Raw genomic sequence first — 26,855 nt, 5'->3', positions numbered from 1 at the left:
GGAAGGAGATACCTTCCTCAGCAGTGGCACCCAGCTGTGAGTTCACCAAGGGTCATGGTGGAAAGCCAAAGGAGTTTTGTATTCAGTTCTCGAAGAAACATATAGACTCTGGCCCTGCAATCACATTATGGTTAATAAGGGAATGGTTTGTGTTGTTGCTAAGATGCACAGATTCTTAGTACTATGAATGGATGGATGATGGATGGATGGATGGATGGATGGATGGATGATGGATGGATAGATGATTATACAGATTATACCCAATACATAAATTGGGTAGGTAGATGCCATTAACTCATTAACTTAATCTGGTTTGGATTATATTATGTCTGTATCCATTAATTATGGGACTTTATGTAACTTCTTGGACCTCCCTTAGCCTCTGCTTCCTTGTCTACACTGAGTTTAACCTTTAGTGCCTTTCTTGGAAGGTTATTACAATTAACCAATAGATGGGGCCTGGCACACCATGGGTGCCCAGAAATGGTGGCAGCTGCTATCATTTGTTGTGAGTAGACTTTTTAAACTCTATTTAGGGAATAACCCAGAAGATAGGAAGTTAGATGCCAGATAGGACACTGTTTTTGTCCTTCCAACTGAGCATGCACACACGGCACACACACGGCTTGCTTTTCACGGGACAGGTTTCTACCTACCCATATTTATTTCTGTGTTGGGAGGTCAGTTGAGGATCTTCTTATCTTTCTATTTACATAATCGATGAATAAGGAGAAGGAAGGCAGCATCCCTCAGGAGCCGGGCGAAGGCCTATCAGCTTCCACTGCCAGGTCTCATGGGGGTCTCACTTCAGTGGGGTTTGGTTCACAGTCTTTCATCCTCCAGCTTCTCGTGGACCTGAGACCAGAGACTGGCTACCGTCTCCCACGCCATTGCAGAATACTTCTGCCTTTGGCCTTTACTCAGAACCAGATGGAGGTGCTAAGTCCCCTGCAGGGCCTCTGGGAAGCTCAGACATCTAGGACTTCAGCTGCTGACTGGCGGCATGAGCCCATGTCTGACCTGCTGGCCCAGGAGACAAGTGCTGGTTCAACCTGCCAGAGCCTCAGCTTTGCCTTCCACTGGGGCCCAGAATCCAACCTCACCTGACCCTGTGGGCTCCCAACCCCAGCCGGGACTGGCTGTTCTCTCCTCTGTGCTCTCTTTGTTTGCAGCTATTAAATCCAAGCACTCCGGTCGGTTTTAAGTGCACCTCTCTTCTTCCTAGCACGATCTTCTTCTTTTGTTTGTTTGGGATTCTATACAAGCGCAAATCTTTCCTAAATTAGACCTGAAGCTTACTTACATGGTTTTCTACCTAGGAGATTGGCTAGAGCTGAAAACACAAATTGGTGGTTTTGAATCCCACTGAGTGTATCTCTTTCGATAGAAATAGTTGTAGAAAATCAGTCTTGTCTAAACTCCTCACTCTAACACTGCCCTCAAACCACGCGTTCTTCCCTTCTGCAACCAGCCAGTCATACAGTAAACGCTTGCTTTTGTGTTTTTATGCCAGGTACTTGGCCTATCTGAATAAAAAGAACGTGGGCCAGAGGTGGGTGCTGCTAGCTAACCCAGCTGAACACTCAGGACCACGTAAGAAATCAACTTATAAGGTTTCTTCTAGGCATAGTTTCCTACAGCTTTGAGGCCGTTTCTATTTTTAAAAATAATCTTTAAACTTCGTATGCAGTGTCTGTGTCCATATGTATTCACACATGCTTGGGGGCTGTGTATGCACAAGGGTTCATCGAGGTTAGAGGCTGGGCATCTTCCTCAATCACTGGACCTGGAGCTCACTGATTGGTTAGACTGACTTGAGCCCCAGGGTTCCTCCTCTCTCTACCTCCTGAGTGCTACACACACTTTCAAGCCCACTCTGGTGTGCACGGATCTTTGCGTGGGTGCTGGAGAGCCAAACTCAGGTCCTCTTATTACACAACAAAGCACTTTACCAACTGAGTAATTGCTCAAGTCCCAAGTTGTTTTCTGTTTGTTTTGTTTGTTTGTTTGTTTGGTTGGTTTTTCGAGACAGGGTTTCTCTGTGGTTTTGGTTCCTGTCCTAGAACTAGCTCTTGTAGACCAGGCTGGTCTCGAACTCACAGAGATCCACCTGCCTCTGCCTCCCGAGTGCTGGGATTAAAGGCATGTGCCACCACTGCCCAGCTTCAAGTCCCAAGTTTTAAACTTTTCATTGTAATTTTAAAACATATTCTGTATTTAAATTTTACAACATATATTCTTTTACCAAAGCCCAAATAAATCACTGTAGAAGGAGGTATAAACAACAAAACACCAAGTCCCTACCTTCTAAGACCCCCGGTCTGAACATCAAAAGTCACAGCGACAGCTAGTGAATCTGGGGTTTCATTTGAGACTGTAAATGCCACTCCCGCATTTATTCTGTCCAGGGAGAGAATTTGGGGATGTACTGCATACTTGGGTTGTCCTGTCGCCTGTGGAAGGAGTCTAAAAAGTATCTCTGTCTGCCAGGTACTAGGGAGAAAATGGTATTCAAAGTCAAGTAGAACATTAGGCTGCCATGGGTTCCGCCCCACAAGAGTAGTTCAAAGAATGTTCTGAGAGCGAGGAGGCCTGTCCCAGCCTATTGGCTGCTCTGCAGAGACCAGGTTGTGGGCTGCTGCTGTGGAAGATGAGGCCCTGGGGGTGAGATAGGGTCGAGAGATGAGCATGCAGAAGTCATAGGCATTAGAAAGCTCACTGGACACTGAGACCTGACAGGGAAGAACTTATCCTCAGCAGTGCCTGTCCATAGACAGCCCAGGGCAGAGCATCCTGCACCAACTCTGCACCTATCGGGAAACTACCTCTAACCTCTTCCTTCCTCCATTGTGCAGGTTCCCTGCAGCTCTTTGGAGAGAGCATGGTGCCCTTCTCACTTCTCCTGAGGTCCCGTCTTCCCTCTGCCATAAGGCGTCTACCAAAGGCAGCACACATCAGAAACACAGCCATCATGACTGAAGGTAAGCGGGACTAGACATTTGGCCGAGTGTTGGTTTGGTTTTATTAAAACAGGATATCATGTCACTAGCCCAGGCTGGATTCAGACCCATTACACAGTTGAGGATAACCTTGAAATTTTGATCCTCCTGACACCACTTCCTGAGTGCTGAGATTACAGGTGTACTACAGTGCCTGAGTATGTGTGTATATGTGTGTGCACTCATGTGTGTGTGCATATGTATGTAAATTGTGTGTGTGTGTGCACATGCATAAGCACGCACATCCTGTCAGTCAGAAAAAAAGAGTAAACATGCTATTAGGTTAGGTATACTCACTAACTTCCCAGAATGTTCTGACAGTTTGGACTAGTTTTGAGGTGTAGAAACCTCATGGGAGGGTCTAGCGCTATCCGGTTCAGCTTGCTTACCAAACTCCATATGGAGAACTGCCCACAGACTCAGACCATAAAAACAATGTTCTTATGCTAGCATGGTAGCTCATGCATATAATTCCAGCATCTTGGACACTAAGTGGGAAGATTGCTGAGAATTTGAGGCTAGCCTTGGCTACATACTGAGACCCTAAATCAAAAAAATAAAACTAAAAAAAAAAAAAGAAGAAGAAAACTGTTTTTCCCTCTGGGAAAAGAGGCCCAGGCCATGGTGTCTTTTAACTGCCCTTGTTCCAGATCAAATTTCCCTACCCTATGATGGCCTTTACTCTGTGTGGCACCTAGTCTTCCACTGTCTCCTAGGCATGACAGCCAGTGCTCCCAAAGTCCCGAAACACACATGCACATGCATGCAGACGTGTGATATGTCACTGATCTAAGTCCCACCAATATTTCACAGTACAAACCTTCAAGGCTTTAAGATATAGCTCAGTATGGTAGAGGACTTGCCTACTCTTCTCAAGGCCCTGGATTCTATCCCTTGCACCAAAAGAAAAGAGAACAAAAAGGTAGTCTATAGACTTCTCTGGTTATGGTGCAAACACCAAAGAAAAAGCCAGTAGTGTGCTTAATGTACTTAAAACAAGAGTTCTTATTTAACAGATTGCTATGACAGGCCTCGATTGTTATTTGTGGGTTAATCAGTACCTATCATTGCATAGCAAAACACCCTAAGAGTAATGGCTTAGAGCTATAAATTTCACAAGTCACAAGCAGACGCTGGGCTTGGTGAAGCAGTTTCTCTGCCTGTACCATCTGGCTGGACCATCCAAGATGCCTTCTCCCTCACTCCGATGACCGATGAGGTGACCAGACCAGAAAGCCTAAAATTTCTTTCTGTGGAGCCCCTGTCCGCTGGCTAGCTTCCATTGTTACCTTGAGAAGCCGAGAGTCACCTGGGAAGGGGGAAACCTTAACTGAGTAATTTTCTCAATCAGATTTCCTGTGGCTGCATCTATGGAGTATTTTCATGATGGCTAACTGTTTCAAGAGCCCCCAGCCCACGGTGAGCAGCTCCTTCCCTAGGTAGGTGGGTCTGGACTATAGGAGAAAACCAGCTGAGCACAAGGCCGGTGAGCGGCCTTTCTCCACAGCTTGTTTCTGTTCGTGTGTTCCTGCCCTGACTTTCCCCAAACAATGAATTGTAGCCTGGAAGTGTAAGCAAGTTAAACCCTTTCCTTCTCAAGCTGCTTTTGGTCATGGCGTTCGTCACAAGAGAAAGGCAAACTCGGACACTCTCCAACATGGTGGCCAGTCTTCTTTTGTTGGTAGCTCAGGACTCCAAGAGAAAGCAGTCGGCTAAGATATATATGCAAGCCATGACCCAAGACTGTCCACACCACAGACTAATGTCCTCTCAGCCAAAACAAGTCACATGGCCAAGGCCTAAGCCATTGAAGATGGTCTGTTGGTACATGAACGGCAGGAAGCAGAATTTATACAAAAGACTCCCAAGGTCTAGCAAAGCCATTGTACACCTTCAGCAAACAGGAGTCTCACCCCAGACAGTGACCGCATCCTGGACCCTCAAGGGGGCAGTGGGTCTGAACCCCCAGGGTGGACAGTGAGAGTGTGGGTCCCAGATTTGCTCCTCACTAGAGCCACTCTGTGAGCAACCAATGTGACCTTCCCAGGCTTGTTTCCAAAAAAAAAAAAAAAAAATGGGGACAGTCTCCTCCACAGGAGCCTTCTGGAGGGCTATGTGGGCTGCTAAGCTCCTTCCAAGCCAACTGCCGTCTGTAGGATGATCCATCAGGAGGTGCACGCTCCAAAAGCTGGAGGACTCCAGCCTAGGGCTCAGTGTTACAGGCTTCTAATCTGATTAACAGCACTGAAGGTTTGCTTCCCCCTCTTTCTTGCTAAAATATCGATTTTTGGTTAAAAGACTCAGAATTAATCACTGAGTTTCTCTCCACAAAGAGAAAGTGTCATGACCTTAAATGGAACCTGAGAGCCCCAGGGATGTGTGAATCACACTGGGCTATGAGGCACCTTCACCTAGAAGTGTGGTCTGCCCACCGCCCTCTAAAGAGGGGCCGCGTGGCCTCTATTCCATATTGTACTGCTAATGGGGACAACTCAGGACTTTCCTATTCATCTCCCTCAGCTCCCGAAGTGCATTTAATTAAAAAGGAAACAAAGAGGCTTTGTGTCCCTAATGCCTCCCTGATTTATTGCATTAAAAATCCAATTTGTCCTCACAATAGGCTTCGGAGGGAAGAGGCCGTGGAGATACAGGAGGCCTTTAAGCTGGCTGCTTTGCCGCCACCTCCCCACAAGCCAAGCGCGGCCTGCTTGAAAAGTGCATGGGCACCCTATCCTTCTGGGCTACTGGGGTGCCCTCGGAAAGCCTGTTGGTGACTCAGGCAGACACTTTTGAGGTAATGAGTAGCTGCACTGCCTCACCACTTGCTGGTCCTTGGTCCTGGGGTTTTCCCAGGAGATGGTCATGTCTACTTCACCCCTCTTCTCTGAGGAAGTCTTGAACCCATCACACAAGGGTCCAGAGCCTGTGCTCCAGTGGACACAGCGCCATGATGAAGAGTTCACAAATCGCTTAGCACACGTAAGCACACGGTAAATGTCTGTCGATAGTGTCCCAGTGTTCTTGTAGAGAAGAAATGTCCACAGGTTGACAGAGCGCATCTGGCCATTAGGAAAACTGTTCCCAAAGTTCTTTCTCTCGTAGAGCACAGCTCTGACTGTAGCGTGGTCTCTATCTTAATTGTTGTAGCAAAACATCTAATACAGGGTGTGTTGGTTACCTGTTTCACAGCTGTAACAAAATACGTAACAGAAGCAACGACCTATGGAAGGAAGGTTGTGCTCTGGCTCACGGACCCAGGTGACAGGACCATAAGGCACATGGTCACGTGGCATCAGCAGTCAGGAAGTAGAGACTGATGGATGCCACTGCTCAGCCCACTTTTTTTCAGTACAGAACCCCAGCCCGTGGAATGGTGCCATCCTCGTTTAGGGTGAGTCTTCCCACCTCAGTTATTACCCGGTCGATACAGGCCAGATGATTGTTTCCATGGTGATTCTAAGTCCCATCAAGGTGATGCTCAAGGTTATTCAGCATAGTGGGTGGTTTATAAAAGAAAGGTTTTATAAAAGAAAGGTTTCTGTTAGCTCATGGTTTGGGAAGCTGGAGAGTCTAAGAGCCTGGTTCTAGAATCGAGCAGGGGCCACATCCAGCTTTAACTCATGGTGGAAAGCAGAAGGCAAGTTGCTGTGTGTCGAAGGGCAAGCAGGAATGGCGGGGGCACCTTGCAACAACTGTTTCTGTGGGACTGAGTCAGTTCCATGAGAATACAAACTCATGAGAAGGCATTGACTCTTCCAAGAAGGTTGCAGCCATGACCCAAAAATGTCCCAGTAGGCTCCACCTCCCACTAACACACAGGACAGTGGTTCTTCACCTGTGAGTTACAACTCCTTTGGGCATATGCTGGATATCCTGCATATCAGACATTTACATCACAGTTCGTAGGAGTTAGCAAGATTATAGTTAGGAAGCAGCGATGGAATAATTTTATGGTTGGGGTCACCCCAACATGAGGAATTGTATTAAAGAGTGAAGAATTAGAGAGGTTGAGAACCATTGACGAGGAACCAAAGTTCCAACTCATGGACTTTTGGGGACCTGCCCAACCACAACCTTAGTTTTATAACTCTGAGAACGGTGTCTCCAGAGAAGAGCATTGAAGTCATTCAGTCTTATCACCTGTAGATAGCCATGATTGTGCAGATATATTCCCTTTGAGTTCTTTCGTCAATTTTATAAAAAAGAGGCTATGTCAAGCATGCTATTTTAGCTGCCATTGTTCCTTTAACAACGATTTGATGTTAACAGATCACAACTGACGGAGGTCTCTTTGAGGTAGACATTGTTAGTGGCAGCTTCCAGGTGCGAAAACTGAGGCCAAGAGATGAAAAGTCACTTCACAGGGGTGACAGAGCTGGGGAGAAAGTCAAGACTCAAGATGAGTGTCGTCTGCGTCCAAAATCAGAGAGCTTTCCCATGCCCAGGACGGTCGTTTGCTTCAGAGGGGCTCATGGTACGCAAACAGACTTTCCTCCACGTCCCCATTGAGACCATGAGTCCACTCTTCAGGAATCAATCTGCACAGACAGTCAACATCTGCCGAAGGTTAGCCAAAAGACGGCAACACGGATGAGAGGCACTAGGTCATGTCAGTCACCAGGGCAAGGCACATATGATGGTAAATCCTGGCTGTCAACTTGATGTATTTAGAATTACCATGGAAACCGAGCAGGTTTATGGAAGGTTCTCTAGATTAGCTCACTGAGATAGGAAGATATTAGGGTGTCATTCCATGGACCCAGGACTGAGGAAAAATGGGAAAACTAGCTGAATACTAGAATCCTTTACTCTCCACCTCCTGAGTGTGGACACCACGTGACCAGCTGCCTCCTGGTACCACGCCCTCCCCATGCAATGGTCGTATGCCCTGAAACTGAACAAAATATTCCCTTTCTCCCTTTTTGTCACGCAATGAGACAAGTAACCAACAGAGCACATGGCAGCCGCAGTGTGACCGCCTAGACACAGCCACCGGGACTACAAAACTGAAAAAGATGGGCAGCTCCAAGTGCCAGAGATGCCCACCAAGGGTGGCTGTACCACTCAGAAGAGCCACAGTGGGAAGTTGCTGGGTAGTATCCAGTAAAGCTGACTGGGTTTTTCTACCGTAAGCCCAGGTGAATGTCAAATAGGAGAGCACATGTATCCTCTATCATGTTCAGGGAGGTGCCATCTGTGATATCCCGTTAAAAGTCCTTCCCCTTCTCGTTGTGTGAATTACCACACACCATACATAACACATGAACAGACTACCATGACATGCAATATGGGTCAATCCCTAGATATTAGAGAAAGAATTAGAACTTAAAATATGTATGGTATACGGTTCCGTCATGTGGGTCATGGGTTAGAAGTCAGGAGAGTGGCACCGTGGATGGAGCAGCCAGGATGTGGACTCTGAGGAGCTGATCATGCTGTCTCTCAATCTGGATGCTTGCTAGGTGGGTGTGTTTATCGTGCAAAAATATACTTTCTGTTTGTTTGTTTGTTTTTGTTTGTTGAGACAGGCTCTCACCATGTAGCCCAGGCAGACATCAAACCTGTGATCTCCTGCCTCAGCCTCCTGAGCGCTATGACTATAGGTGTGCTCCTCCACCATACACAACTGTGTTACACACTTAAATACACTTTGCTGTGCATCTCAAACAAGAGTTTGCAAGCATCAACCAGGTGTGTCTTTGTCCCATCTCTCACCCAACCCAGGACTCCAGCCAGCTAGTGTGGTGGTCCTACCCAGATCCCTAGCACCAGCCTTTGAAAGCTTCTGCCAGGCCAATTGTGGTCCTCTGCCCCTGCTGAGGCAGAGTGAGCCGGAGAAGGTGCTGCCCTGCCTGAGTGCTGTTCCAGACAGAAGGTAAGAAGCCTATGCTACAGTCGATCTAAGTGTGGCAAGATGGTGCGGTTTGAGTCCTTTGTTAGAAGGTACACTGATCCAGCCTTAGGGACCACACAGGTTCTGGCATGTGCATCACATGACCACTGCTCAGGTACAAGTTGCCCTCTCCACCTTTCCTGCTCCAAACCCTGTCTGCCAACCCCACACCTGCCCCTATCCCAGGCCTGGAGAAACCCTGTGGGCAGTGTCTTGTTCCATTTCCTATTGTCGTGATAAAATATGCTGACGAAAACAACTAAGAGTGGGGAAGGTTTGTTTTAGCTCATAGCTACCTGAGAAGCTGGGTGGCAGGGGCGTGAAGCAGTCAATTACATTATATCCAGAGTCAAGAGAAGAGAGCAAAACTTTTTTTTTTTTTTGAGATAAGGTCTCACTACCTTGACTGGCTTAGAACTGGCTGTGTGGACCAGGTTGGCCTTGAACTCCTAGAGGTCCGCCAGCGTCTGCACACCCCATCCCACATGCTGGGACTAAAGGTGTGTCCCACCAATCCTGGCCCAGGAGCAATAAACTAATGCACGCATGACTGTGCTTAGCTTTCTTCCTCTCTCCACTCTTGTGCGGCTCAGGATCCCCTTACCTAGGGAATGATGCCACCCACAGGAGACGGATCCTCCCACTTCAATCTCCCAGTGACATCCTTACAGGCCAACCTGAGACTCTCTTCCCACGTGATTCTAGATCGTGTCAAATTGACAATTAAAATTAACCATGACAGGCCCTGCCACCTGTCACTTTGTCATTCCCACCAGAAAGCCCTTGCACAGGAACTGGAAGAAAAGAACAATGCTTGCATCACTAACCCCCAGAGGAAAATACCATTTGTCTTGCCCAGACTCTTAAACAGCAGATGTCCCTCTTAGCTCCTGGCTGCTTATTCTCCACAGGTTCAGTTACCCACGGGTGACCCGTGTCTAAAAATACGGCATGGAAAATTTCAGGAATAAATAACTCGACGTTTTAAATAACTTTTATGACAGTATATCATTCCAATCACTGTGAATCTGATTTATAATGCAAACATCAGGTGCGGAAATACAAGGGAAAGAACACATAGAGGCTTAGCATCTATGGGCCTAGCTAGTGCCAGGTATTCACTAAGGATACTAGATGTATTTCCACACATAAGAGCATGGCAGAACAAGCCTCATAGGTGACCCTGGCAAGCTTGTCTCTATGTCTCTCCACCATGCCCTAGCTTCATTAGCAAGGCTAGCTGTGGCTCCACTTTCTCTGACCTAGACTGTTAGACCCTGTACCTGCTCTCCTGATCTTCCTCCCGCTCTCTCCTCCCCCCCATGCCCCTTTTCTGCTCACCCACAAAAGTGGCCTTTTCTAAGTCTGCATCTGATCATGTGATTATTTCAAAGTCTCCAAGGCCTGCACTGCACCTCAGTGCCATCTCAAGACCAGTGGTGACCTGGCCCCAGCTCAGTTTCCCCTGGTACTCAGGACACCCCCAGCTTTCTCCCCAGACAGAAGGCTTGCCATTACATTCCATAGACTAGAGGATGAGACGGCCCCTCGAAAATGCTGCTAGGGCCTGAACTGGTACTTCCTGTTTACCAGCTTGGAGCATCCTAGTACAGACCTGGTACACTCAGTGCCTCCACACTTTGCACATTCTGCAACCTCTGCCTAGGTGCGCTTTCGTTCCTATCCCGCTTATAGACCCCTACTTACGCCTCAAGACCCAACACCTCCCCCTTGGTGAGTTGTGTGCTTTCCAACACTATGAGAAAACATCCAAGACAAACATCGTGAAGGCAGAGCGGCTTGTTTCGGGCAGCTATTTGAGAGGCTTCAGTTCATGGTCGACCTATTGGACCTGTGCAAGGCAGCATGACATAGTGATGGAGCAAAGCAGCTGGCGAAGGCAGTGGGAAAGTAGCGTCCTGTTCCTCAAGGGGATGTCCCCAATGACCGAACTTCCCCTCACTAGTCCTCACCTTCTAAGGGTCCAGACCTGCCACTACTACTGCAGGCTGGGTCATGCATCAGCCCGTGGGCTTCTGGGGGACACTCGAGATCCAGACTAGCATAGTAGAAGAGGAAGCCTTCTCATCGTCCTGCGTCTCTCCACTGTCTAGACACTTGCTGCTCTGTGTAGCAGGTATCTGAAGGTAGAGTCACACCCTGGCCATCCCACAACCCCACCCCCGGCACATGAGTGATCTGGGGTGAGCAGAGGTGAGGCTTGTACCGCACCGGGCTTTCAACCTCATGGAGAGGTCTCTATGGAGAGAGGAGGCCTGATCCTGTGAATGCTGACCTGTGAGCTCTGAGAGGTTTCCTGAAGCCACCATGCTCTGTCTGGGTCTGCCAGTATTCTCTCCAGGGCAGAAAGGCCAGGATTTTATTCTTGTGGGTCTGACTGATCTCATCTTGTGATTCGAGAAATTGAATGAGGTGGGAGCCACGTCATTCAGTAAAAGGTCTGGTCATGCTTCAGGAATACCAGTCAAGCCCAAGGTGGAAACCAAGTCCCCTAGACATGTTAGCCTCGGACATCCCCTCCACTGCCCTTTTAAAAAGTGCATCATTGGGGGACCAAAATAAAAGCCAGGGGCCTATGAGCATCACTTTGTGTCCCCAGGACCATCTGCCCACAGTTTCAGAAATACGAGTTTGGCGTCCACACAGGCATTCTGGCCTCACTGGAAGAGTTCTCAGAGCAGCTGAAGGACATGGTCACCTTCACCCTGGACTGTAGCTTCTCCATAGATGAGGCCTTGGAGCAGGCAGGGATTCCCAGAAGAGACCCAGCAGGACCCAGCCACGCAGGAGCATACAAGGTAAGGCCGCACCTCGGGCAGAACGGCTTGAAAATGTGGATGGAGTTGTATTTCCCTGTGGTGGAGAGAACATTGGCACAGGATGACCAGCCCCCAGTGCCCTGTGCAATGGCCAGCTTCCAGACCCCTTGTACAATGACCAGTCTCCAGACCCCCTGTGTGATGACCAGCCTCCAGACCCCTTGTACAATGACCAGTCTCCAGACCCCCTGTGTGATGACCAGCCTCCGGGGCCCTGTGCAATGACCAGCCTCCAGGTCCCTGTGCAATGGCCAGCCTCCAGAACCCCTGAGCAATGACCAGCCTCCAGGACTCCTGTGCAATGGCCAGCCTCCAGGTCCCTGTGCAATGACCAGCCTCCAGAGCCCTCCCCACACCGTGCAATGGCCAGCCTCCAGGTCCCTCTGCAATGACCAGCCTCCAGGCCTCCCTGCTCTCAGTGACTGGACATCTCATCTTGAGCACTGCTTAGTACAATGCCCCCCTCTGGCTCCTGTCAGAGAGGTCTGGATTGCATCAGGTCAGAAGCAAGATTGTCCACAATCTGCTCTGCCCTTCAAGGAGCACTGGTGAAGGATGAGGAGAGAGTCCCAGCCACTGGCACGTTATTTATTTGTAGCAGGTTCGAACTGGGATAGCCTCAAACTCATCAGCACAGCCCCTCACTTGAAATGAAGAAAACATGGCCTAGAGGGTGAGAGACAGGGACTTGTCCAAGTCCTAGAGCCAAGTGAAACCACGCTCGTGACTGGTATGACTGCTTTAGCTTTGCACAGATGTCCACAGATGTTAACCACAGTCTGTCATTTATCCACACCTCGCTGTTCCCTCTCCCATGGTTACCATACAGCTTTCAGTATGGTAGCGACCCCACTGCCCTTAGATCCCGAGAGGGAGTGCTGTACAGCCATCTTGAATTCTACTGATGGTCCGGATAGAACCAGACAGGGGCATCTCAGCCCCTAGGAGCACTGCCTGGCTTTGCAAGTAGCCTGCATGTGCCCTCGCTCTGTCCCAGGCGCTGTCACACGGACACCAGGTTGGCAGCACACCAGAATTCCATCCTAATGTTGCCAGGGTGGTAACAGCAAGTCAGTAAGTGGCAGCCAAGGTTGTCCAGGGGATCATGATCCTGGCTCTGTCCTGAACCTGTCCTAAACCCCACTGCAGGGAAAGAAGAAATGTATCACAAGCGAAAGTCATGCAAGTCGCCCTGTGCAGACTCCTCAAAGGGAGGACTGGGGCATCCAGGGACAGGCGCCTCCCCTGTGGAATCTAGTGGACCAGACAGGGACTCCGCCTGGGGTTATCTGTTCCCTTCTGCCTCTGATTCTGTCAGAATTTCACAGGCTTCTTGAGGTCTATGAAAAAAACCCAGAGGCCCGTGAGACTGGATGGGAAGATGTGTGTGCGTGCATGTGTGTATGCGTGTGTATGCATGCGTGTGTCTGCACATGCATGCATGTGTGTGCATGTGTGTATGCGTGTGTGTACGCATGCATGTGTCTGCACCTGCATGCATGTGTGTGTGCGTGTGTGTGTGTGTGTGTGCATTTTAGAAACCTCAGCTGAAATCTAGCATTTCCTTCAGTTCCCAATGTCGGTGACAAAGGGCTGTTGGATGGACAGATCCTGCAGCGTTGTGGCCGGTAAGGTATTCCACAGATAGCTTCACAGCACAGTGCAGTTCTCAGACTCTCAAAGGCACCCTATCTACTGAGAGTCCGAAATGACAGCCGTAGTGGACCTGCCATCCTGTCCTCTTAGCTGTTCACGGGAGAGCTCGGTTTTCCCTGTGGAATGCGCTGGGAACTGCTTTTGCGCATTTGAAATAGTACTGATTTCCTTTGGGATGTTTAATTTTCTTCTCCTCCCTTCACCTCTTTGCCCCCCACCATGGGTTTCTGTTTTAAGGCAGAATCTCACTGTGTAACCCACGCTAACCTTAAAACTCTCCATTCTCCTCCCGTAGCCCTCAATTGTGGGGACTACAGACACATGCCACCCATGAATTTTCTCTTATGTGGTTGAAATATTACTCTGTCCAACTTAGAAGATGTGTCAAATGTTGACAGATTAAAAAAAAAATCACACACACACACACACACACACACACGTCTTGGGGTACTCATTATGGACCAAGCGCCCCATCTGTGTGACTCCTGAAATTAGAAGGTGTGTATCTGTAGCAGCTGCTGGAAACTCTTGCTTCCTGCAGCCTCTCGGGCTGTGAGTGCTGGGGCTCAAATCTCTGTTAATTCCTTTTCTTTTCCTTCCCCTTACATTTTCCCTTGATTTGTCAGACAACAGTGCCGTGTGCCACCACTGCTGGCTTCTGCTGCCCTCTGGTGGTCACAATGAGACCCATTCCCAAGGGCAAGCTGGAAAGGCTGTTGCAGGCTGCTCACTCCATAGGAGGACAGAAAGGACAGCCGATCCACATCGGCGACCCAGGTCAGTGTCCACCCAAGCTGTGATTCCAGTGTGGGCCTGAGAAGTATCTAGTAGCTCATCCTTTTCTTAGGGGAGTCTCAGGGGTGAGAGCCTGGGGCAAGGCTCAGAGGTCCATGCCAGGCGACCTCTGGTTTAAGACGGCACCACCTTGCCAGACCAATGAGCTTCATCTTGAGGATTTGTGATGCACACAAAACGTGAGCTTCACATGATCCCTGGATCATGTCGCAGGGGACGCTTTGTTTCAAGTTGTCCTCTGATCTCACATGCATGCCATGGCACATGTGTTGCTCATAATCATGCACATATCACACACACATATACATACATACATACATACAATACTAATAAATAAAACTCAAGCTTACATTTGAACTGAAAGCCATGAATATTAACTTAGCCTGAGAGTAGATAAACAGATCCAAGCTCAAAAGTCTGGATGCTTTTCAGGCTTCTTTGAGCTCCCAGAGGGCCGGAGGGGAGCTTGGGGTTGGCCCGGGAGAGAGTCAGGGTCTGTGTACTTGAACTTGCCCAGCTTTGTAACCAACAGAATCGATCCTCTCAGCACGACTGGCCTTCCTCACCTAGAACAGTCTCGGGACCACCCAGGGGACGCCTACTGACTTTTCTTACGAATGTGGGTTAACTGGGCCTGACACCTCCGTCTTTACTGTCTTCATCAGCACCGTGGGCAGCATGTCAATGACTGCTAGCCAGGCTAGGGCTGCTGGTAGCGAGAACAGAGGTTACAGCCGTGTAACTTAATCAGTCTGTATCAAGATGACACACAATGCTGGCTTTGTTAGGAATCTGTGCTACAAGACCAGTACTGAGCTATAGACTCCCTCCAGAAACCACATCCGGCAGTTGGCGAGGGCAGGCCTGACTGTCCCAGTCAACATGAGCCCTAAGTTACAGAACATCTTTATCTGTTAAAACTTCAGCCACTAACCATTATGATCTCCTCCTCTTCCTCCTGTCCCTCCTCTCCTTCCTCATTTTCTAACTAAGATAATGCTACAACTAGCGTTTCTTTGGGAGAAACATCCATGGGGAACTCAGTGCACCCATGTGTTACCCACCAGAGGAATCCTGTTTTCTTTCTCCACCTGCAGAACTTTTGGGAATCAAGGAACTTTCCAAGCCTGACTATGGGAATTACATGGAGTGTCGGCCTGAGGACATCCCAGTGTTCTGGCCCTCACAGCTGACCAGCCTGGAAGCAGTCATCAGTTGCAGTATGTTGGGGTACAAGGGTACAACTGCCTTGATCTCAGATGCAACCTGGTGGGTCTGGAGATCTTGAAAGCACAGGTTTACAGATTAATAACTTAAACTCAGAAAACACAGGCCTACCGTGGGGGATGTAGCTCAGTGTTAGAGCCCTTTCCCCGCATGCCTAAGGTCCTGAGCTTGACCCCGCCTCCAGCACCAGCAAACAAACATGAACATAGGCCAAGTGTCTATGGTGTCTCTCCCACTCTCTCCGCTTAATCTCAGGGCTGAGTCGCTTCACCATAGCAGCTGGTCTTTAGCGCAAGAACCTTCTGATTAAATACTTCTCTGTCTGCTGAAGTTTCACAGCTTGATCTAATGGAAGATCCGGTCTTCAGCTTGACCTTTTGAGACTGGTAGAGCCTTGAAAGCAAAAGGATGAAGTCAAGAAACACAGCTGAATTTTACAACGAAGCCAGTTTCCAGTATCTGCTGAGGACCAGTCCCTACACCCCTCAGTACTGAAATCTAGCTTCTCCCAGAAGAAGGCAGTGTTCGTCATTTCCCACCCTCCTGGGCACTCCAACTCAGGCTAGACTGTATGGGATTCCAAATGCAGTGTAAATGCCAATAGATGTTCTGTTACAGTTTTAAAGGGTTACTTATGTTATGTGTGTGAATGTTTCACCTGCACGTATGTATGTGCAGCGAACGGAGGCTAGGAGAGGGTATCAGATCCCCTGGAACTGATGTTCCAGGCGGTTGTGAACTGCCATGTAGCTGCTGGGAACCGTAACCAAGTCCTCTGCAAGAGCAGCAAATACTTTTAACTGCTGAGCCATCTCTCTGTGTCCATTATCCTGTGTTTTTAAGGGTAAATGACAAGAAGAAAATAAACCTACTTGTCTTCACCCCAGGCACAAATAATCTTCTTTTGAATATTTTCAACCAATAGTTGGATGGATATTAAGAACTAAAAGAAATTATCATCAGCACCTCCCGCCCTGCAACACACAAAAGGGCTGACCTAGAGTTACAATGAACAGATGGAAGAGGGCGCCCCCTGGTGTCCAGAAACAGGAATGTTATGGAAATACTGATACCAAGTGTTTTAACCATTACAGCCTGTTGTCAAAGACACTGGAAAATTCTGGTCAGGTCAGCCATTCCACTATGAAGAGTCAAGCTTAATGTTGTTTTGTTTTAAACTATCAGAATATCTTACTGATGTGGTGACAAGACATAGCACGATCCACGGGTTCTACTGTTATTTAAAAGTTCATGCACCAAGTTCTTACCATATGCCAGCCATGCAATGCTGTGTCCTCGGGGAGCTAGTGGTCATTTCTAGGTATGGGACAGGAAAGGGGGACAGGTATGCACACGTCCATACACAGGCAGCATCTTAGTTGTGGTTTTTATTGCTATGGAGAGACACCATGACCACAGCAACTCTTATAAAGGGAAACCTTTAATTGGGTGACTTGCAGTTCAGAGGTTCAATCTGTTGTCACCATGGTGGACACGGCAGCATGCAGGCAGACACGGTGCTGGAAGAGGAGCTGACAGTCCTGCATCTGTTGTCACCATGGTGGACACGGCAGCATGCAGGCAGACACGGTGCTGGAAGAGGAGCTGACAGTCCTGCATTTTGTGCAGGCAACAGGAAGTGGTCTGAGACACTGGGTGTGGCTTGAGCATAGATGAGACCACAAAGCCCGCCTCCACAGTGACACACTTCCTCCAACAAGGCCACCCCTCCTAATAGTGCTACTGCCTTTGGGGGCCGTTTCCTCCCAAACCACCGCAGACAGTAAATATACCCTAGCATAGCAGGCTTTCCTGCCATCCACCAGGGATGGTGCCTCTAAGCAGATGTCACAGCTGGGAGCATCCTTAGATCTGATGTGTACGGGTGGTGGGTGAGAAGAGACAAGAGACGCCATCACCAGTCAGAAACAACAACGAACCATGCTCATACCTCAGTGTGTCGAGTTTTCTTAGCAATGGAGTCACTGCCGCACAGCCTACACAACTGACAGGAGCAAAGCCTGTGCCACATCCTCAGCCCACTGCTCTTGTGTGTACCTGGTTTTCAGTGATCACTTTAGGTGCTGTCTAACACACCACACACACACACACACAGGTAACCATTCCTCAGAGTCGATGGTTGTACCTTCCATAGGTCATATGCAAAGCTCATGTGTCTATCAGTAGATGCTCCTTTTGGATGCTGGCTGACTCTGGCTTTCTAGTGAATCTAAGAAATGTTACAATGTCTATGAAATCTAATATATCATCCACCCATCTCACACTGATATTTATTGAACACCTACTATGTGCAAGGCATTGTGTGGGAATCCGAGGCAAAGAAACAACGGTGCCCCATCTTGAGGAGCACACAGCCGGGCGGAGGTAAAGTATGCCAAGAGAACGGTGATGCCAAGGAAGGCAGCAGGGAGAAAGTCGACACACTGAGTAAGCACCTAGAAGCTAGGCACAAGGGCTAAGAGATGGCTCAGTGCCTGTCTCACTGATACAAACCGTTACTGAGGCTCACTCAGTTCCCAGCACTTTGCTGAGTCCTGAGGATGAGCAGACAAGGGATGGCCATTGTTTTATAACGTAACGGATGTGTGCAGGAAGGGCGGAGTCACACCTGACACTTGAACGCATTGCCACGCTGCAGTCACTGCTGAGGATGATGCTAGTGTACGCTTAGGGCCGTCATCTAGCAGGGGAGGGCTGCGTTGCTGCTTTAAGAGAAATAGAAATGCCATGAGAAAACAGACTCTGCATACACAGAGAGGTCCCAGTTTAACATCTAATACAAGGTAAAGTGAGGGGCTTCACGCACTGATCTCAGTCTGTGTCTACTGATATTCACAGCTGTGATGGACAGAATCTCCGAAGCCCCTGCTCCAGCTGTGGCAGCACCTCGCTTTTCCACTGTATCCACCTCCATTTTCCTACAAAGTAGAGGCAATTGTTCACATAGAACTTGCTCTAGCCATAAGTCAGCTCCTTCCGATGCTGGCGCCAGCATATGCAGAGCGAATCCTGTTGACAGGGTTGGGGCTGGGGCCATCTTCCCCAGCCACTGTGGATGGCGCTTGGTGAGGTGACGTCACAGCCCCACCTGTTGTGTGTTTCAGAGGCTCCACTGGCTTTCACCAGTACTCCAGGGTGCACGGTGAAGATCCTGACGGACACTGTGTCCCCAGCCAATTATCCGACTCCTGAGGAGGTTCCAGAAGTCCACGCCGTTTCCAAAGACCCTTTGCATTACAGCATAGTGTCAGCCACTGCGGTTCAAAAGATCAGAGGGCTGGAGTCCACGATCGCCATAGACCCAGGTAAGAACAAAGTATTCAAGGCTGGGGAGACAGCCCCATGGGGAAAGTGGTTGCTGCTCAAACAGGAGGGCCTGAGTTCAGAACCTGAGAACCCATGTGAAAATTCCAGGATGGTAATACATATCTGTAATTCCAGTATAGGGTGTGTGTGCACACATGCATGTGAGTGAGTCTGTATGTGTGTGTGATTTTATATGTATGTGTGAGTGTATGTGTGTGCATGTGAGTGTGTGAGTCTGTGTGTGTGTGTGTGTGTGTGTGTGTGTGTGTGTGTGTGCTGGAGGTTGAAGAAACAGGCAGATCCCTGGCACTACTGGCCACCCAGGCTAGCCAAATCAATGAGCTCCAGATTCAGTGAAAAGCTTGTCTCAAAAAATAAGGAGTGAGTGATTAAGAAAGAGACTCAGCATTGACCTCTGGCCTCCATGCACACATTGCACGCATGTACCTACATGCACATCTACGTATAGCACACACACACACACACACAATATATATAATGAATAAATAGATAAATAATTAAAACATTTACACCCAGTGACTGAAGCCTTCCATGAAAAAGGCAAACTGTCTAAGCTTTCCACAGTATAGTTCCTTAAAATGCTGACACTGGCCTACAAGGTAGCTCAGCTGGTTAAGGCTCTCGCAGTCAAGACTGACAACCTGAGGACCCACATACTGGAAGGCGAGAACATTTCCACAAGATGTCCCCTGACCTCCATATGCACAGCATGACGTGTGTGAGCACACATGCATGCATGCACACACACATAAATTTTTAAACTTAATCAAAGAGGTTTTAAAAGCGTATGCCATGTATGATTCCCCAAAAGACCAGAAGAATAGTCACCAAGACACTGAGACTGAGTTCTATTGCTATGAAGAGACATCATAACTAGAACAACACTTATAAAAGAAAGCATTTAACTGGGGGCTCACTTACAGTTTCAGAGTTCTAGTCCAGTATCACCATGGTGGGGAGCATGGCTGTAGACATGGCGGGTGTGGTGTTGGAGAAGTAGTAGGGAGGAGGGGGCTGACATGGGCTCTGAAACCTCAAAACCCACCTCCAGTGCCACACCTCCTCTATCAAGACCACACCTCTAATCCTTCTAATCCTTTCTAACAGTTCCACTCCCTGATGTGGAAGCATTCAAATACAAGAGCCTACAGGGGCCATTCTTATTCAAACGACCACAGGGTCTGTAGGGAGGGACTTTATGAGGGACTTTTGTTGTCTTTATGGCTGTGCGCTTTCAAATTCCAATGCTAAGCAAGGGAGTGAGTTTATATGCATGTCTTAAACACTGGGCAAGGGAGTGAGTTTATATGCATGTCTTAAACACTGGGCAAGGGAGTGAGTTTATATGCATGTCTTAAACACTGGGCATCAGGGCTGGGGGCATAAGATTGCCTTCTTCTTCTTCTTCTTCTTCTTCTTCTTCTTCTTCTTCTCCTTCTCCTTCTCCTTCTCCTTCTCCTTCTTCCTCTTCTTCCTCCTCCTCCTTCTCGTTTTTTGGTTTTTCAAGACAGGGTTTCTCTGTATAGCTTTGGTGCTTGCCCTGGAACTATCTCTTGTAGACCAAGCTGGCCGCGAACTCACAGAGGTCCTCCTTTCTCTGCATCCCAAGTGGTGGGATTAAAGGTGTAATTTTCATTTGGGGATCCCAGTGGCAGGGCCAGGCAGCTAATCTACAGCCTGGTGCAGCGGGACTGTATACTGTATTCTGTATCTCAGGGAAATAACTGCCATTCTTCAGCTTGTAAATCACTAGCTTTCTTTCTTTTTTGTTTGTTTTGTGTTTTTTGTTGTTGTTGTTGGGTTTTTTTTGTTGTTGTTGTTGTTTTTGTTTTTTTTTTTTGTTTTGTTTTGGTTTTTCGAGACAGGATTTCTCTGTGGTTTTGGAGCCTGTCCTGGAACTAGCTCATGTAGACCAGGCTGGTCTCGAACTCACAAAGATCCGCCTGCCTCTGCCTCCCAAGTGCTGGGATTAAAGGCGTGCGCCACCTGTTTTTGTTTTTGTTTCAAGATGATTTTCTCTGTGTAACAGCCAAACCCAGTTGTCCTGGAACTCACTTCCAGGCCAACCTTGAACTCACAGAGCTTCGCCTGCCTCTGTCTCCTGAATGCTGGGATTACAGTCATGCACCACCTGATTTAGCTGCCAGCTTTCTAAGCATGGGACAAGGCTGCTGGGAACTTCTAGGGAGCCTGCTGGCAGGAGGTCTACGGAGAATTGGTTGAAAACTTTTCTCCTCTGGATGGGTCTGCATCTGGGAGATGAAGTTCTAATCCCAGGTAGCCAGCAGAGGGCGCTGTGTCACCGACTGTTACACATAGTACAGTTAGTCCAATGCCTGCCTTCACAAGACAATTGCTGCCTCAGTTTCCTCATCAGTGTAACAAGACTACAGACAATTACACCTCCCTGCCAGGGTTGCGCTAAATAGCAAACATTAGTTGTGCTATAGTTACCTCTGGGCGTCAGCAAACACATGTTCCATCTTAGTAAATGTTCTAGTGTCTCTAAGAGACAGGGTTTTTTTATTATTATTAATATGAACTTCAGTTAGTAAAAGAAACCAAAGCACTTAAGGTTAAGAATTACCCAGTCCACATTCACAGTAGGTGGTTGGGGTAGATATTGAACCCTTGTCGTCCATGGTTTGTATATGTTGTGTAAATTAGAATCTGAAATATAAATTGTGTGTCATTTTTTTGCCTGGACAGTTAAGAAGTTCTCTTAGCATTCCTTAGAATATCCCATTCCTCCTGTACCTTCTCAGGAGTGGTGTTCTGAGAACTGGAGGGTAGCCACAAATATCTGGCGATGTCTGGGACTTATATGGCCTCTTCCGGAGTCTCATGGATTCCCATTTCCCAATCAGATGCTGGGATCAGTAAGTGTGAACCCAGAGAGCACAGAGGGATGAGCCAGCATGCAGAGGAGACTCCCTGGGCCAGACTCCCAGGAACCACAGAGCTGCCTCAGAAGACCGTCTAAAGAGAGCAGTGCCCCTGCCCCCCCACTTACCCCCACCCCACAGTGCTATGAAGCAGACCTCCCCAGAAGTCTGACCCCTGCTGGCCAAACCGAGGACTCAAGGTAGCAGACCATCTTAGAGATGGTTGCTTCTGTCCACCAGGAATGATGATCATTGCTGAGCTTCCTGATAAACTCTTGAACATATTTGGTATTTATTTATTTATTTTGCTTGTTTTTTTTTCATTTTTTAGAGATTGTTATTTACATATAAATACATAGTAAGTTCATCATATACGCCTACCACAAAACCACCACTAAGGGCATGCTCATGGTGCACATAGAGTTCTATATGTTCTTGCCTGAACAATTAAAAGGAGTGTTTTGGGCTAGTGAGATGGCTCGGTGGCTAAGACACTTGCTAGCAAGCTGACGACTGAATTTTATCCCCAGGCTCCATGTGTTAGGAAAGAATCACCTCCTGCCAGTTGTCCTCTGACCTCCACACGCAGGCTATAGCACACACATGGGCATGCACACGCGCACGGAGTCACACATGAATACATGTAGGTTTTTTTTTAAGAGTACCCCCGCACTCTCCTGGGTAGATCTTTTAATTTTTTTTCCATAATAATTTCTTCCTCCCGGGCAGTCTTACCCAAGCTGATGGCACCCCTACTTAACGCAGCGTCATGAGGGAGATGAATTATTAACTCTGAAATTAGCTCTGAGTTTAAAAGAAGGGGCTGACAGTAGATTTACTGCCACCTCCGTTCACCCATCGCATAGTAAGGGCGAGCAGAAAGGTCAGACACAATGTCTCCCGTAGGCGCTCCTGCAGACGGGGGCAAGGCTTGAGGCGTGAGCCCCAGAGGAGGCAGATTTATGACTGTCTGATGTGCTGATTTCATCTGTGAAAAACTATCTTTAATCTGCAAGAACAATAGATGATTTCAATTCCCACTCGAATAAGCAGATGTAAGATTAACGGCAGTGTGCTGTGAGCTGGGCATTACTCACTGGGCTTATTAATAGAGCCACTCAGTCATTTTTAAGAGGACATTGACTTGCGTCTGAGGTGTCTGGAGGATATAGAGGGTGCAAGATTTATAGCAATGGTTTTTGCGCTGGTAATGAAATCATCATATATATTTAAATATATGTGTGTGTGTGTGATGAACACAGCTTTCAGTTGCTCAGACGCTCCTCTTGCTCTCTCTTCAGTACCCATCATAAGCCAAGTTACACCCAGTTTTGTTTTATAAAATACTGTTATTCTTCTCTATCTTGTTATCAAGATTTCATGCTCACCGTAGGACCATCAGAAAATACATGAAAATAGCCTCAGCCTGCTAAATACAGGGGTCACTAATTCAATATTGGAGCTTGACCCAGCCTCAAAAATCTAATTAAGTAATAAAATGAAGTTATAGAAAGAAAATTCATGAAAGTAAAGAATCAATAAAAATGACCAGAATCCTGGAGCCCGAGGAGATGGCTCAGTTGGTTAAGTGCCTGTCATGTCCCCAGCGGGAGGAGCTGGGTTTAGTCCCAAGCTCATACAGGAAGTAGGGACAGAAGAGCAGTGTGTGCCCGGAATGCCAAAGCTTAGGAGGCAGACAGGTAGATCCTGGAGGCTCACTGGCCAGTCAGCCTAGCCAAATCAGTGAACTCCGGGTTCAGTGAGAGGCCCTGCCTCAAAAAAAGAAAGGAAGGAAGGAAGGAAGGAAGGAAGGAAGGAAAGGAAGGAAAAGGAAAAGGAAAAGAAAAAAAGAAAGAAAAGAAAAGAAAGGAAGGGGGGAGGAAGAAAGAAATTAAATGGAATGGAATAAGCAATCAAAGAAGACACGTGATATCAATCTTGGGTCTCCATATGCACATGCATACACACACACACATACATGCACAAGAACACATACAAATGCACACACACTTTTTGAAATAACAGAATCCATCACAACCAATAAATTATTAATAGGCTTGTATTTGCCGCTAAAGTCATTCCCTTTGGTCCCAGATCTATGCATGCAGGACTATAAGTAATGGAACCTTACCATGATAAGCTTTTTAATAAACTGTAATGACTTTCCATATCATGAAATGATCTCTATAACACCTACATACTGTCTGTCTGTCTGAGACAAGTCTCTCTGTCTTGCTCAGGCTAGCCTTGCACTCTCGGCAATCCACCTGCCTCAGGCTGGGATCACAGGAAAGAGTCAGCACAGCCAGTTCCCGACATCCTTTTTAATGTTTGCATAACATTCCATTGTGTGAGAATACCGCCATTTGACTAGCAGACCACAAACAAGGCCATAGTAGGCGCCCTTTTCACTAAATTTCACACATGCCTGTGACTATTTTTTTAGGGATGCCGGAGACAGATGAGAGAATTGTAAAACACTGAAGAAAAATCACCTTCCAGGCTCCAGCTTTCAGATCCCCCCCCAACAACCCAGTAGTTGGGAGTTTCTGTCTCACAGACTCCCTCTATCTTGTTACCCGCCTCATTTTTCATGTAGGAAAACCCAGATACAGGACCAAGGACCCATAGCTCTCATGTGCCAGGTCCTGCATTTGAGTTGTTCCTGTCTCAGTTTGGAATGGTACCTCCATATGGGGGTCCAAACCCAGCATCCTAGCATCCCTAATTCTCTCTGTGAAGCTCAGCGCCTCTCCACATCCCTCTGGCCTGTTCTGAGGCAGCCCAGCTGGGGTGGAAGTTCTGAGTCACACTCTTGCCTCCATGTGGCACTTGTAGGAAAGACGTGAGGGTAGACTGAGGCATGACAGTATGGACAAGAGTCAGGAAGTGGTGTTGCTTAGCCGGGCCTGGCGCTAGCAGTTGTCCCCTGGGTCTAATGGGGCTCTTCTACAGAGACAGTGGGTGGTTCCCTGTTTGCTCAACTCTTCCACTAGAAGACAGTCTATATCTGTCTCTATTATAAGAGGCACAGTCCACAGAGTACAAGGAAATTGACCCCCTCGTGAGCAACCTTTCCCCCAAATGGGAACAGAAGTCAATGAACAACTGGGTAGCCTCTGGTCCTCTGGTAGGGCAGTTCTAGGCTGCATCCTCCATGGCTTCTTGGTGACTCTCAAGCAAGACAGAGTTCTGGTTGCCCTCAGGATTAACTGGCTCACTCTCGATCTTTTCTTCTGCTGTGTTCTCTGGTATTACTGTCTCCTAGAATACCTGCACCCCAGACCTCGTCTTGGGCTGGTGGGGAGGACTTCCCAGTGAATGTAGGCCATTTTCTTTCCTCTTTATATATTCTACTTACTAGGCTTCACTAAACTATTCTAACAAATAAACTTCAACAGGCCACACTCAAATGCCACAGAAGGCTGTGCTATGTCCATGTAACAGCGCACAGTAGGTCTTCAGGGAATTCTGGGTCAGCAGGGAGGGATTCTGCTCTCCCCAGCTACTTGGGGTCCCAGTGGCTCTGCTATCATATCGGGCTGTAGCTATCAACATTTCAAATAAGAAGAGCATAGGCGTGCTTGGAGAAACACACGGAAGTACAAGGCCATGCACCTACTGTCTCCTCATGCTCCCTGAGACTAAGCCAGTCTCGTGGCCCCCCTAGCTAAGAGAGAGGGAAGAGGCAGAAGACCAGAGATGGAAGTGCATCCCTACGAATAGTTTAGCCTGACATAGCCCTCCATATGACTTCTGAACCCAAAACAGTCCACACTATCAGTGTTTCTACCTTAAGCTCAGTAATCTAGATAGTTCTGCTTTATTTTTGTGATTTTAGGGAACCGGGGGATCAGGCACCTGCTACACAAAGATGAGCTGCTGCGGGCTGCGCTGTCACTGTCTCACGCCCGCTCGATACTAGTCACCACTGGGTTCCCCACACATGTCAACCACGAGCCCCCAGAGGAGACAGACGGCCCGCCGGGAGCCATTGCTTTAGCCGCCTTCCTTCAGGCTCTGGGGAAGGAGACCTCCATGGTGGTAGATCAGAGAGCCCTGAGCTTGCATACGAAGCTTGTTGAAGAAGCTGTTAAGCAAGGTGAGTAGTGACCTGAGTTCAAGCCATTTCCCCAAACAGGATTCTGAGAAAATCAATGTTTTGGCCTCCACCAGCCACTACCCAGCCCTAGGATGTGTCCTCGAGATTGGGCATTTTATCTCCAAGCTCAGAACAACTTTGTTAAAGCAATGGGGTCTCATTTTATAGAGAAAGACCCTGAGGTTCCTGGAAGTCCACGTGATCAACCAATCACTGTTGTCCACACGGTGGCCAGTTCCCACCACCAATCAGTGCCCTGAGGGATCAAAGCTATGTGAATCCATGCCACCCAGAACAGCGAGGGTGACCCTCAGCCTAGCAGGGACAGGATCTGGAGGCTAAGTCTCCTGTCTCCTTGGTGATGCACATATCTTAGCAAACATGAGGTGCCAATTTTTAAAACAGTCATCTTGAAAATGCACTTTCCCCTTCTCACATCCCCTGTCCCTCCCCTCGGCATCTTGGCACTGTCTCCCAGGAAACCACATGCATCTCAGGTATGGGTTGCAGGGCAACCAGAACGCTGTAAGAGGAGAGGCAGGTTGTTTGGTTTATGACGCTGGAAGCTGAGACCAGTTACATGGTGGAATCTACAATGAAAGCTCTCAGGGACACCACTGTGGGGATAAACGGGGGCAAAGGAGCCAGGATTGCTCCCTGTGGCCTCCCATCCAGAGGACAAGAGGAAAGGAGACATTAAGAAATACTAGACGGATCAGCAAGTGAAACCAGGAAACCAAGGGTTCAGGTGACCGACCGTGTCAACTCTGCTCCAGGACTGACAGCAGGTGCCACATGACACCGTGCCATGGCTATGTTTAACATTTATTTTCCAGAGAGAGGGAGGGAGGGAGGGAGAGAGAGAGAGAGAGAGAGAGAGAGAGAGAGAAACAGAGAGAGACAGAGAGAGACAGAGAGAGCCCTGTTCCTTTCCTGAGAGCTCGGCTGGGTGGCTCTTGGGGTCTCAGGGCTGTCTGGGCTGCACGATGCCATGGGAGGTACCATTGCTTTATGGGATTCTGCAGAACTTTTGTTACATTTGGATGAAGTAAATGAAGCAACTGGACCTGTTTGTGAAAATTATTTCAGTCTGTTTTTGAGGCCTAGCAA

At 48.1% G+C, this 26,855-nt stretch overlaps 1 protein-coding gene across 3 annotated transcripts in view; it reads left to right on the top strand.

Annotated features, from left to right (window-relative positions):
* Window positions 1–26,855, top strand: part of Dglucy (D-glutamate cyclase) — a 78,167-nt gene that overhangs the window by 29,191 nt on the left and 22,121 nt on the right. For 2 of the 3 annotated variants that reach the window (XM_041633256.1, XM_041633257.1), the window contains exons 2-8: window positions 2,856–2,981; window positions 8,724–8,874; window positions 11,513–11,711; window positions 14,015–14,165; window positions 15,281–15,403; window positions 18,536–18,736; window positions 25,485–25,745. In XM_041633256.1, coding sequence (XP_041489190.1) covers window positions 2,882–2,981; window positions 8,724–8,874; window positions 11,513–11,711; window positions 14,015–14,165; window positions 15,281–15,403; window positions 18,536–18,736; window positions 25,485–25,745 — 1,186 coding nt within the window. In that variant the 5' untranslated portion in view covers window positions 2,856–2,881. Of the gene's footprint in view, window positions 1–2,855; window positions 2,982–6,290; window positions 6,391–8,723; window positions 8,875–11,512; window positions 11,712–14,014; window positions 14,166–15,280; window positions 15,404–18,535; window positions 18,737–25,484; window positions 25,746–26,855 lie in introns of those variants that run through there. The other variant, XM_041633258.1, reaches the window with a different exon arrangement.

Source organism: Microtus oregoni, unplaced genomic scaffold, assembly GCF_018167655.1.
Source record: "Microtus oregoni isolate MIOR12 unplaced genomic scaffold, Mior012 000043F_ref0000047, whole genome shotgun sequence".
In the NCBI taxonomy this organism is placed as follows: domain Eukaryota; kingdom Metazoa; phylum Chordata; class Mammalia; order Rodentia; family Cricetidae; genus Microtus; species Microtus oregoni.
This window is presented reverse-complemented; position numbering and strand designations above follow the sequence as displayed.